The following is a 13,842-nucleotide window of genomic DNA, read 5'->3' as shown; positions in this document are numbered from 1 at the left end:
TTATCTAGAGGCAAGAAGATATCGGCCGCAGAACAGGCACACTTTTGGTAGAACCCCCAATGCTATTCAACCTCTAGAGGTAAGTTCGGGTTACGGATATCCCCTTCCTGTAACCGGTATCAGGGTCTTAACTTATAATGAAAATTTTTACACATAGGTATGAAATGATTGCCTCTGTTGAAGTTTTGGATCTATATTTTGCCAAGTTTAGTCACTCATGTCAGCCGATTGTGGATGGGAGACATGGCAGCAAGCACCCAACGGCAACCACCCCTGGTCCCTGGCTTTTGTTGGATTCGAACAGCATGTAGCTCACATAATTATATCATTTAGTAATTTGAAATAGACATCAAAAAACGCGTCAATCGTTTTTTGAAAATAATATAAATATCCTCCAGAAATACCAAATATATTTCTCTTATAACTGTATAGATCTTGAAATTAATAATTTCTCTGTTCTCATATGTAACAATCAATTAACGATTTCAGCTTGCTTTTAGTCCCTAGATCCTCAACAAGTTTGTCACATTCACAAATGAAACATCGTTAATGCTACATTCGCATATATATTTGACATATTACTGGCATTATTACTAGATATAGCCATTTGGAATTGATGGGGATTTGAATATAATGATTAAATGTCATATAATTATTGCTAATAAAGTTATATGTTGCGCGCAACATCAGTGGTTCTATGGGAGACATCTCATATCTTTCCGAAATTCTGTTACATAAATTATGTAGTTGAATGAAAGCACAACGCAGTGTCCGGTCCTTAAAATTGGACACAGCTCAAAGTCTTAGACCAGTGAAATCCAGCCCACATAGATTAATATCTTTTCGTCATCCTTTTATTTGATACAATATACTGAGATACAATACAAATATATGTCTATTTGAGTTCGGGATATAAAGTAAAAAAACCGTTCCTTTGCAATACTTACGTAAATCTATATAAATTTACAAACTACAGCAGACTTCCGTTTATAATCTACGAAAGTATATTTTGATTTCTTTTCTGACAGAATTTCTTTACTTGTACTACAGCACATAATAACCTAAACCTACCTTTTTATCAAAATACGTGACTTGAAGTAACGAAGCTGTACCATTTGGATTATAAAGAAAACATGTAAATACCAAATCTTAGAATGCATGACTGCGTGTGTATATTACAGTCGTACGACCTCCCAAGCATTTATTGTTACTGTTGTAATGCATACAATTCAGCTCATTTATAGTGACAATCCCCGAGCAGCGGTTGCCTCCCTTGCACTACTTCTTTTTACTGCGAAGGGGGGTCACTGCGTAGGAGATTGTTGCAGTGTGACTGATGGTGTGATTTCAAGGTGATACAATCAAATAGATTCTTAACATAAATGGATCTTTCTCATCCGTAGGTTTGTCAATATCCCGTTACGAACTTCTGATTTATTGAGCATGTGCACTCGTAAAATTAATACTTCTGGGAACGGATTCAGACATTACACGCCGAATTGAAAATTCAAACAATATTTAAGCAGAATACTTAGTCTCTTGAGAAAAAAAGCCTGTTTTTACAGTCATAAGACAGTAATTTATATGAAATAAGGCACAGGCTCAATCGGGAATCGATCCGACTTCAACTTTCCCATAACGTTTGAAAAGAACTGGGAAGCACATATCTTTAATTCGATAGTAAATTTCTCATTCGGTATATCGGCAGATTTTCGTCGCATCGCGTAGGATCGACACCCTATCAATTTGAAGGTAGATTTTGGAATAAAAACAACACTGCCCATATTTGTACTAATGTGCAAGACGTTGCTGTTTGGACTAGTTATGTGGACGCTTATTCGGCACAAGGAAAAAGCGTATTCTTCCAAAAAAAAAAATCCAAAGTCAGACGCTTTGTGCACGTGCCGGAAGGATTCTTTTTTTCAATTCGATAGGATATATCTCATTCGGTATATTGCATATTACCGTAGAGGGACCGATCCTGATTTTCGGTAGGATCGATTCCCTATAAAATTTGTCATACTTTTTTGAAACGAGTCTATTGCGGATATTAGACATAAAGAAGCATAGGGTGTACATGCACTGAAATATTGCTGGTTCCTTCAAATTTAAGATTACTGGAGATTTCAAGCGTGGTTTCCTGCTATTTGTCGTAACGAAGAAACAAAATGATGTGGTCAAACGGCGTTTAGTCAGGCCTCACTCCGCTTAAGTTTTCCTTCACTTAAGTTTGTTGTAACTTTTATGCTAATATTTCTGATAAAAAATTTAAGACTGGAGTTGGCATAGGTACTTGGAATAATTATACATAAAGCTGAAAGTCTGAAACAAGTTTAAGCAGTTTCTTTGTATTCAGACTTGGTATTTTGTATGTAATTGCCCGTTGTTCGTGAAAAACGTGACGGAATATAAATTATACGTTTTTTTTGCGATCAAAATGTCAACGTTTAGACCATAAAGTTACTAAATTGAGCTGACATTTTTGTTTCTTAAACATAAAGTCAATTTATTCAAAAACATTGTTATTCGAATCCATCAGTTCTGGTAATAGATGAACTTGAATATTTTTATCGTGTTTTTTTTTTCTCAGAAACACGACTGCTTCCGTCATATTAAGAATGAACTTTGTACGAGACGACTTCATGTTTTTTTTTATTTCTTGTGAATGCTGATTATCCTAAAATTACCACGCCCTAGATGGCGCCAGGTTTCGAGCAGGAGAAGGCTGAAAAGAATACACTTGCGGAGACAAACGCCCCCCGACTCGTGGGGACGGTCGTAATGTCTGTGTAGTAGAAGTGTAGGGAGGCGGCTGCGGCGACAATTTTCTCATTTGCTTAGGGTCGCTTAGAACTGTAAGTTCTATTGGTGATGTTTGTGAGAATCGTGTCGGCGGTCTTGGAGACTGTGAAGGTGAATACGGTGGCGGAAAATCATTACCGTGCTGTGACAGGGCTGAAAGATTATTATGGTAAATTACATTACAAGATTAAAACGGTTATATTTAAGAACGAATTAAATTACGGTTCAGTTGTTTCTATTTTGGTCTGAAATATGCCTGTGCATGCTAAGTATACCAACAGAAGGCATCGACCCATCCAAAGTATTTCACACCCAGATACAAATTAAATTCTCGCCCCTAAAATCCTAACCGATGTATGCTCGAAATCTCGCTTGAGGTGTACAGGTTTTGTGAGGAAGTCCCTCAGCTGGTTCACGGAAGGCTGTTTTACAAAAGGTATCTAACCAAACCGTAAACATGACCGGAAACAATGATCGGAGGTGGGATCTTCCTCCATCATCTGATCTGATAAAACGACGGGAAGCATGTATGCAAAATTTGCATAAAAAGAGCAACGATGTATGCAAAATTTGCATAAAACGAGTTACGACCTCGGGAATATTTCGCCGTTAGGGTGAAGAATTGATTTAATTAGAACACAATAATTTCGACGAAGGAAACGCTGTACCTATGAAAACATACATTATTTACCGAAACAGAACTATAGATCTAAAATTGTCTTTATGCAGTAAAAATTCAGCGTGAAGCATTTCGTGTAAACTTAAAATTTACATTGAAACAGAAGTAATGTTCAAAATAAATCCAAAATTTAATCCTGGTATGAGAAGGTTATTCATACTTACCGCTGACCGACCGAGTGGAGCCCATTGGGTTATTGTTCAGCTGAAGCCGAACACTTGCATTATCGTTAAATTGAGGTTCAACTCCCTGTTTACTCTTTTTCTTGATTGTGAACCAAATTTTTATGCCAATGGCAACAAGTATGATTACGACCGCAACACAGCCTAGAGTTACTCCAACAGTGGTGCTTGCAGTCCTGTGAAATCAAACGTAAATCACTAAACATATGATAATTAAAAATGCAATTGATAGTAACAGTATCTTAAATTACACTGTTATGTATGTATTAGAGTATACATATACCTTAAGCAGTGCACGTAAGCCACTTTCTAAAAACGTAGACCATTTACACTTACCCTGCTAAATTTTTATAGTGAACTTGTCCATCTTTCAATTTGGACAGTACCATTACCAACTGTTAAAAGGAGTGCATACCAGAAAAGCGGATCATGATCTGCACTGGTCACAGAGGCAGAATCAATCGTGATCAGCATGATAAGGGTTAGGAAACCCTACAAGCGTGTATATATTTTGTCTCTGTAAATTTCAACTATATTAAAATCTATGCAAAAAAAAACTTGTAATGGTGTAAGGAGATGTTTACAACTTTGCTATTTTTGTTACACCTATATTGTCCATGTGTTTGCATAGTCTTCAACTTTAGCGACCTTTCCGTAGACATCACGATACGCATCTGATACTCTTCTCTCAGATCGTCATTGAGGACATTCGCCTCTAAAATGCAAACTATAGACAAATTATACTCTTCTATCAGATCGTCATTGAGGATATTTGCCTCAAGAATTCAAACTATAGACGGAGTATACTCTTCTATCAGACCGCCATTGAGGACAATCGCCTCAAGAATGAAAACTGTAGACGATGTATACTCTTCTATCAGATCATCATTGAGGACAATCACCTCAAGAATGCAAACTGTAGACGGAGTATACTTTTCTAACAGATATGGCCATTGAGGACAGTCACGTCAAGAATGCAAACTGTAGTCGGAGTCTACTCTTCTATCAGATCATCATTGAGGACAATCACCTCAAGAATGCAAACTGTAGACGATGTATACTCTTCTATCAGATCGTCATTGAGGACAATCACCTCAAGAATGCAAACTGTAGACGGAGTATACTCTTCTATCAGATCGTCATTGAGGACAATCACCTCAAGAATGCAAACTGTAGACGATGTATACTCTTCTATCAGATCGTCATTGAGGACAATCACCTCAAGAATGCAAACTGTAGTCGATGTATACTCTTCTATCAGATCGTCATTGAGGACAATCGCCTCAAGAATGCAAACTGTAGACGATGTATACTCTTCTATCAGATCATCATTGAGGACAATCGCCTCAAGAATGCAAACTGTAGACGATGTATACTCTTCTATCAGATCGTCATTGAGGACAATCGCCTCAAGAATGCAAACTGTAGACGATGTATACTCTTCTATCAGATCGTCATTGAGGACAATCACCTCAAGAATGCAAACTGTAGACGATGTATACTCTTCTATCAGATCGTCATTGAGGACAATCGCCTCAAGAATGCAAACTGTAGACGATGTATACTCTTCTATCAGATCGTCATTGAGGACAATCGCCTCAAGAATGCAAACTGTAGACGATGTATACTCTTCTATCAGATCGTCATTGAGGACAATCGCCTCAAGAATGCAAACTGTAGACGATGTATACTCTTCTATCAGATCGTCATTGAGGACAATCACCTCAAGAATGCAAACTGTAGACGGAGTATACTCTTCTATCAGATCATCATTGAGGACAATCACCTCAAGAATGCAAACTGTAGACGGAGTATACTGTTCTAACAGATCATCATTGAGGACAATCACCTCAAGAATGCAAACAGTAGACGGAGTATACTCTTCTATCAGATCGTCATTGAGGACAATCACCTCAAGAATGCAAACTGTAGACGGAGTATACTCTTCTGTCAGATCGTCATTGAGGACAATCACCTCAAGAATGCAAACTGTAGACGGAGTATACTCTTCTATCAGATCATCATTGAGGACAATCACCTCAAGAATGCAAACTGTAGACGATGTATACTCTTCTATCTGGACAATCGCCTCAAGAATGCAAACTGTAGACGATGTATACTCTTCTATCAGATCGTCATTGAGGACAATCACCTCAAGAATGCAAACTGTAGACGGAGTATACTCTTCTATCAGATCGTCATTGAGGACAATCGCCTCAAGAATGCAAACTGTAGACGGAGTATACTCTTCTATCAGATCGTCATTGAGGACAATCGCCTCAAGAATGCAAACTGTAGACGGAGTATACTCTTCTATCAGATCGTCATTGAGGACAATCGCCTCAAGAATGCAAACTGTAGACGATGTATACTCTTCTATCAGATCGTCATTGAGGACAATCGCCTCAAGAATGCAAACTGTAGACGATGTATACTCTTCTATCAGATCGTCATTGAGGACAATCACCTCAAGAATGCAAACTGTAGACGATGTATACTCTTCTATCAGATCATCATTGAGGACAATCGCCTCAAGAATGCAAACTGTAGACGGAGTATACTTTTCTAACAGATATCGCCATTGAGGACAGTCACGTCAAGAATGCAAACTGTAGTCGGAGTATACTCTTCTATCAGATCATCATTGAGGACAATCACCTCAAGAATGCAAACTGTAGACGGAGTATACTTTTCTAACAGATATCGCCATTGAGGACAGTCACGTCAAGAATGCAAACTGTAGTCGGAGTATACTCTTCTATCAGATCATCATTGAGGACAATCACCTCAAGAATGCAAACTGTAGACGGAGTATACTCTTCTATCAGATCGTCATTGAGGACAATCACCTCAAGAATGCAAACTGTAGACGATGTATACTCTTCTATCAGATCATCATTGAGGACAATCACCTCAAGAATGCAAACTGTAGACGGAGTATACTTTTCTAACAGATATCGCCATTGAGGATAGTCACGTCAAGAATGCAAACTGTAGTCGGAGTATACTCTTCTATCAGATCATCATTGAGGACAACCACCTCAAGAATGCAAACTGTAGACGAAGTATACTTTTCTAACAGATACCGCCATTGAGGACAGTCACGTCAAGAATGCAAACTGTAGTCGGAGTATATTCTTCTATCAGATCATCATTGAGGACATTCACCTCAAGAATGCAAACTGCAGACGGAGTATACTTTCTATCTGATCGTCATTGAGGACAATCACCTCAAGAATGCAAACTATAGACGGAGTACACTTTTCCGTCAGATCGTCATTGAGGACATTTGCCTCAAAAATGCAAACTGTAGACGAAGGATACACTTCTATCAGATCGTCATTGGGGACAATCACCTCAAGAATGCAAACTGTAGGCGAAATATACTCTTCTATCTGATAGTCATTGAGGACAATCACCTCAAGAATGCAAACTGTAGAGAGAGTTTACTCTTCTATCTGATCGTCATTGAGGACAATCACCTAAAGAATGCAAACTGTAGACAGAGTATACTTTTCTATCTGATAGTCATTGGGGACAATCACCTCAAGAATGCAAACTGTAGGCGAAATATACTCTTCTATCTGATAGTCATTGAGGACAATCACCTCAAGAATGCAAATTGTAGAGAGAGTTTACTCTTCTATCAGATCATCATTGAGGACAGTCACCTCAAGAATGCAAACTGTAGACGGAGTATACTTTTCTAACAGATCGCCATTGTGGAAAATCACCTCAAGAATGCAAACAGTAGACGGAGTTCACCTATCTGTCAGATCGTCATTGAGGATATTTGCCTCACGAATGCAAACTGTAGACGGAGTATACTCTTCTATCAGATCGTCATTGAGGACAATCGCCTCAAGAATGCAAACTGTAGACGGAGTATACTCTTCTATCAGATCGTCATTGAGGACAATCGCCTCAAGAATGCAAACTGTAGACGATGTATACTCTTCTATCAGATCGTCATTGAGGACAATCGCCTCAAGAATGCAAACTGTAGACGATGTATACTCTTCTATCAGATCGTCATTGAGGACAATCGCCTCAAGAATGCAAACTGTAGACGATGTATACTCTTCTATCAGATCGTCATTGAGGACAATCGCCTCAAGAATGCAAACTGTAGACGATGTATACTCTTCTATCAGATCGCCATTGAGGACAATCGCCTCAAGAATGCAAACTGTAGACGATGTATACTCTTCTATCAGATCGTCATTGAGGACAATCGCCTCAAGAATGCAAACTGTAGACGGAGTATACTTTTCTAACAGATCATCATTGAGGACAATCGCCTCAAGAATGCAAACTGTAGACGATGTATACTCTTCTATCAGATCATCATTGAGGACAATCACCTCAAGAATGCAAACTGTAGACGATGTATACTCTTCTATCAGATCATCATTGAGGACAGTCACCTCAAGAATGCAAACTGTAGACGGAGTATACTTTTCTAACAGATCGCCATTGTGGAAAATCACCTCAAGAATGCAAACAGTAGACGGAGTTCACCTATCTGTCAGATCGTCATTGAGGATATTTGCCTCACGAATGCAAACTGTAGACGATGTATACTCTTCTATCAGATCATCATTGAGGACAATCGCCTCAAGAATGCAAACTGTAGACGATGTATACTCTTCTATCAGATCGTCATTGAGGACAATCACCTCAAGAATGCAAACTGTAGACGGAGTATACTTTTCTAACAGATCATCATTGAGGACAATCGCCTCAAGAATGCAAACTGTAGACGATATATACTCTTCTATCAGATCGTCATTGAGGACAATCGCCTCAAGAATGCAAACTGTAGACGATGTATACTCTTCTATCAGATCGTCATTGAGGACAATCACCTCAAGAATGCAAACTGTAGACGATGTATACTCTTCTATCAGATCATCATTGAGGACAATCGCCTCAAGAATGCAAACTGTAGACGACATATACTCTTCTATCAGATCGTCATTGAGGACAATCGCCTCAAGAATGCAAACTGTAGACGAAGTAATCTCTTCTAACAGATCGCAATTGAGGACATTTGCCTCTAGAATCAAGATTGTAAAAGTAGTATACTTTACTTGTAAATTGTCATCGCAGACATTCGCTTTAAGAATAAAAAATGTAGACGTCATATACTCTTCCACCAAATCGCCACTGGGGATATTCACATAACCATGATTCTGGTATAATATTACTACATATAACACCTTATCATTGTTTATTTTTCCGTGAATTCTAACTCTTGTTGTACAGAATACATGTAAGTTCTCAAACTTACCAGATTTCTGCAGCACAGCATATGTCTTCGACATGTCCGTAGTCACTGCAACATCCATGTTCACACTGTTGTTTATGGAAGGTATACAACTGATTATGCAAATAATAACAAGTGTTGCCGTAGACATAACAGTCTGAAACATAAAAGTATAGCAACCGTCCTTTTACCTTGGTTAGGAGTTGTTTCAAACACATACCATTATCAACTTATTAAGATAACAATCATAAATAGCAACTCGTGAATTAAAAGCTGTCTTGAAGCCACTGTCTTGAAGTCACGCATTTGTATAAGCATTTTTATAGTTCTTATATTGGACTGCTTTCAATTGGATTCCGTATTGTATTATCCACTTTCAGTCTAATACCTTTTTAACATTGGACTATTCGCTTAATATTGGACTACGTGAGGAAAAATGAGAGTGTAAGAAAACTATTACTGTGCACATTAGTCTAGTATGTTCTACACGGGAAATACATTACTGTAACCAATTGGAATTAATCCAATTTTAACACCACATTAATGAAAGCACAGAAAAGTGACCATAACTGTTAAATGGCAAATCTCTACTGAAATAAATGCAAATAAAATCAATAAAATGTGCAATTATTTGATGTAAGTATTGATGTAGTCCAACGTTTGTCCAACTCCATACAGCAACGTTCTATTCCCAGGTTTAAGTATTGTGAAAGAAATTTTCCCACCAAACTAAGCTCTGAGAGGCTGTGTTGTAGTCAGCCTCTAGTCAAAGGTGCCTTGATTTTGAGACGAGTAGGGTCACTACTGACCATACAGTCCCAAATCCCATTTATTGAACGAACCAGTTATATACTTTTTGAAAGTACATGATTACCAACCGTCAAGGTGCTATTGGTAAGTGAAACTGTTTAATATTATCTCGTATATAAGACAGTACAACCTCTGTTAAACAAATATGATCGAAGAGATTGAAATATTTAAGATTTACAGGAACACTTGCCCTTGAGGAATTAATTTACTAATAAAATATGTTTATGTCTGCTTGTATGTTTTCGTGTTTTTGCGTCTTTTTTACTTCCATGCTATAATTGCATTCGTTTGTGTTAATTTGTACATGTGCTCAATGAGTAAGTGTTTACAGTTACACATACCCATACTTCCATGCGAAGGGACCTCCGTGGCCGAGTGGTAAGGTCGCTGACTTCAAATAACTTGCCACTCATCGATGTGGGTTCGAGCCTGACTCGGGGCGTTGAATTCTTCATGTGAAGAAGCCATCCAGCTAGCTTACGGAAGGTCGATGGTTCTACCCAGGTGCCGCTCGTGATGAAATAATGCACGGATGGGCACCTGGGGTCTTGCTCCACCATCAAAGCTGGAAAGCCGTCATATGACTTATAATTGCGTCGGTGCGATGTTAAATCCAACAAAAATTCCATGCGGGGTGCTGTATGGGCCGCTGTGTTCTTTGAATGTGGCTTTCGCCTTTGGATTTTATTCTTGTTATTTTCAGTTATGAAGAAAATATATAACTTTGTTGATTGAAGTTCTTTTGATTACTGTTGCTTCATTGCAAAGTTTTTAGCCTACGTTTATATGTCATTTAGAAGAAGTTAATATACAATTTGGTTGTGCCTTCTGCTATAATGGCACATCTAGTGATGAAACTAGGTGTTCCATTATGGCTAGAGAGCCCGCCAGCCGTTTATCGACCTTTTGATTATATACCTTCACATTAATCATGTTTTTTTCTTTTTACATACTTTCCACAATTTTAAGCATTATAAGTATTGTTTTCTCACCAACAATGCCATGATTATTTTAGAATCGATCGGAAAAATGATTCTGCACCCTTTCAATCACCATAATGACGTTGTTCCATGACCTTATTACGTGCTGGCGTTCCGGTTACACATAGCCATTTTAATTATGGTGCGTGAGGTACAATCCGCCATTATCTGTCCGCCACGGTGGTCGTAATGATAGTTTTAACGGATTTTTTGTTACCTTTTAGCTCGACTATTCGAAGAATAGGGGAGCTATCCTACTCGCCTCGGCGTCGGCGTGAGCGTGAGCGTCACACAAGTGTTAAAGTTTGCGTACCACCCCAAATATTTTCAAAGTCCTTGAAATATTGCTTTGATATTTTGCGTACTTGTTAACCATCATGACCCTAGTCTTCAAAAAGAAGGAGGCAACTCTACCAAGCATTTTGACTGAATTATGGCCCCTTTTCGACTTAGAATATGCTTATTGTAATGTTAAAGTTTGCGTACCACCCCAAATATTTTCAAAGTCCATTGAGATATTGCTTTGATATTTTGCAAACTTGTTTACCATCATGACCTTAGTCTGCAAATAGGAGGAAGCAACTCTATCAAGCATTTTGAATTAATTATGGCCCCTTTTCGAGATGGAATATGCTTATTGTAATGTTAAAGTCTGCGTACCACCCCAAATACTTTCAAAGTCCATTGAGATATTGCTTTGATATTTTGCATAATTGTTTACCATCATGACCCCAGTCTGAAAAAAGGAGGAGGCAACTCTATCAAGCATTTTGACTGAATTATGGCCCCTTTTCGACTTAGAATATGCTTATTGTAATGTTAAAGTTTTACCCATAGCTTATATTATACTATCGAGCACTGAGAATAGTCGAGCACGCTGTCCACTGACAGCTCTTGTTATTATTATGGTAAGCTTTATATGTTTAATCATGAGATGTGTTACATCTGTAACCTGTTTAAAGCTATGATTTCCAGACGATATATGTTTTTTACTTTAAGAAGATATCTGTAAGCCGGTAAATTATCAAAAAATAAATGGTATCCTGAAACTTTTTGAATGCCAAGAAATACCTACTGTCCACTGAATCAGCTCGTTATCTATAGTAAGTAGGGGAAACCTTTGAAAACCCTTTTAATCAACGATCTCCTGTCGTCTGCAGACGACTATAATCAAAACCAATAAGTCCATTACTTAAAATGTCACTTCAAAAGATTTCAGAGTTCAGACTTCAGTCTTCGTGCAATATTTCAGAGAATAGTTTTACAATATCCATATATCGATAATTATAAAATAAAAGTGCGTCGTGTTGTCAAATATCTTTTTAAATGATACATATCTGATATCTGATATCTTTGACGAAATCTGATATAATGGCTCATCTATAGGCATTACAGTTATTTTGGTTAATTTCTATTGCTTTACATTGTATTGAAAGAAACTAGACTACTTTCAATGTGAATTTCTTGGCTTTATTTTATTAAGTGTGTAAATATCTGCACGCGTAAATATTCAATAGCAATATTCAGGTTTTTTTTTTTTTTAACTGATTATGTATCATAACATCTAAATATTCATTTATTTCATTTTTGATTAGAAGTTATGTTATACTTGCTGAGTGTGATTCGTTTTACATCACTGAAATGTTCTGAAGCACGGAAAATTGTGTCTCAAGATTTACTTGCATTTTATATGAAATAAAGAAGAAAACGAATTAGTATAACATGACCTCTAAATGAATTTAAAGTAATGCATATTAAAAGATACCAATGCTTTTAGTAACGTGTCATTTGAGATCGTTTTAACCCTGATATTTGTTGCAGACGTCTACATTCCTTTACAATGAAAATGTCATGTCAAGCGAAACGAACTCCATATGTTTATGACAAGCTATTGCTGTCTCTCAGAGCTTTAATGTTGAAAAGAATCACAGATTTTTTTTAATTTAAATAAATTTTATAGAAAAGTGAACACCCAAAGGAACATTTTAGGCCACAATTACCCCCAGAAAAAAAGTGTACGAATCGTTGGTTTCATTTTCAGCACGAGAGTATATGGCATTGGAAAATCGGATTGGTTTTGCCGTAATGAGTAAAATCAACGGAAACGCAAGTCCGGTGCGCAAAAAAATGATATATAAAACTGGTTGTAGATGCAGGTGGGAACATCAGGCTTTCGGGTTACTGTTTCGGCAGTAACTCGGTAGAGCCCCATTATAGCCAAAATGGTACAAACGGATATCTACTTCATAAAAAGTGGCAGGTTATTATAGTCCAACGTAACCATTATGTCGTCATGACGCTTCACGTGAAGTAGGGTAAAATATCTTTACAGCCACTTAAAAGATTACAGCTAAAATAAATTCATTTACATACAAGATGACATATATATTTCACTCATTTATTTCTGGTGTCCAATGGTGAGACAATTAGATATTTAACAGAATCAAGAACATTATTCTCCATTTAATATTTTTGATTAAAAAAAACAGTATAGACAGAAAATCAATTCGTAGACGGAAAAAAAGAAACAACTTGATTTTCAATTCTGTGAAATATCAATGTTAATCAAAGCCGGTGGAAAAACAGTCAAGAAATTCCCCTTTGAAAAGACGTACACGTGAACATTTATTTGTTTAATACAATGTGTAATATCAGAGAAAATTTACATAATTTCTTACGGAATAAGTAGAATTTCACGTAATCAAATAATCAATTGATGTTTAATGTTATATATAAAACAAAATTTACCTTTGAATAGTCCTGATAAAAGCACACTTATTAATGGCGGCAATTTTAATACCTTCGGATATATCATTATGTAACAGCAAACATTTAACATATATTAGAATATAGAACTGTAAAATACATGTTCTACATGGTTCTGTGTCTTCAGTTTGTAATAAGGAAACGAGATACGTCAATAAGCTTGTTGAATTATGGATATCAGTAGAAAAACTCTAAATAATAAACGAAGGAAGAATACTGGTTTTAAATGCCGCCTTCAAACAGTTTTCGTTATCATTAAGGCAAGGGAACATCTCACGATTCATGGGTCATGTTTCAAAACTTGGTATAGTTTAACGTCATCTTTAAAAGTACTATAGTATTTTATATACACCA

The 13,842-nt window shown here is 37.1% G+C and overlaps 1 protein-coding gene across 1 annotated transcript; it reads right to left on the bottom strand.

The window, feature by feature from the left end:
- Positions 1-631: 631 nt before the first annotated feature.
- On the bottom strand, positions 632-13,597 carry LOC123539931 (uncharacterized). The gene is made up of 4 exons (XM_053525734.1): positions 13,471-13,597; positions 8,957-9,089; positions 3,646-3,839; positions 632-2,955 (listed from the first exon to the last, which is right to left on the bottom strand). Exons 1-4 carry the CDS (start codon positions 13,559-13,561, stop codon positions 2,684-2,686), a joined length of 690 nt encoding a protein of 229 aa, XP_053381709.1. The 5' UTR covers positions 13,562-13,597; the 3' UTR covers positions 632-2,683.
- Between the last annotated feature and the right edge of the window lie 245 nt (positions 13,598-13,842).

This window comes from Mercenaria mercenaria, chromosome 16 (genome assembly GCF_021730395.1).
Source record: "Mercenaria mercenaria strain notata chromosome 16, MADL_Memer_1, whole genome shotgun sequence".
In the NCBI taxonomy this organism is placed as follows: Eukaryota; Metazoa; Mollusca; class Bivalvia; order Venerida; family Veneridae; genus Mercenaria; species Mercenaria mercenaria.
Note: the sequence above shows the minus strand (reverse complement) of the source record. Positions and strands in the feature narration are given on the sequence as shown.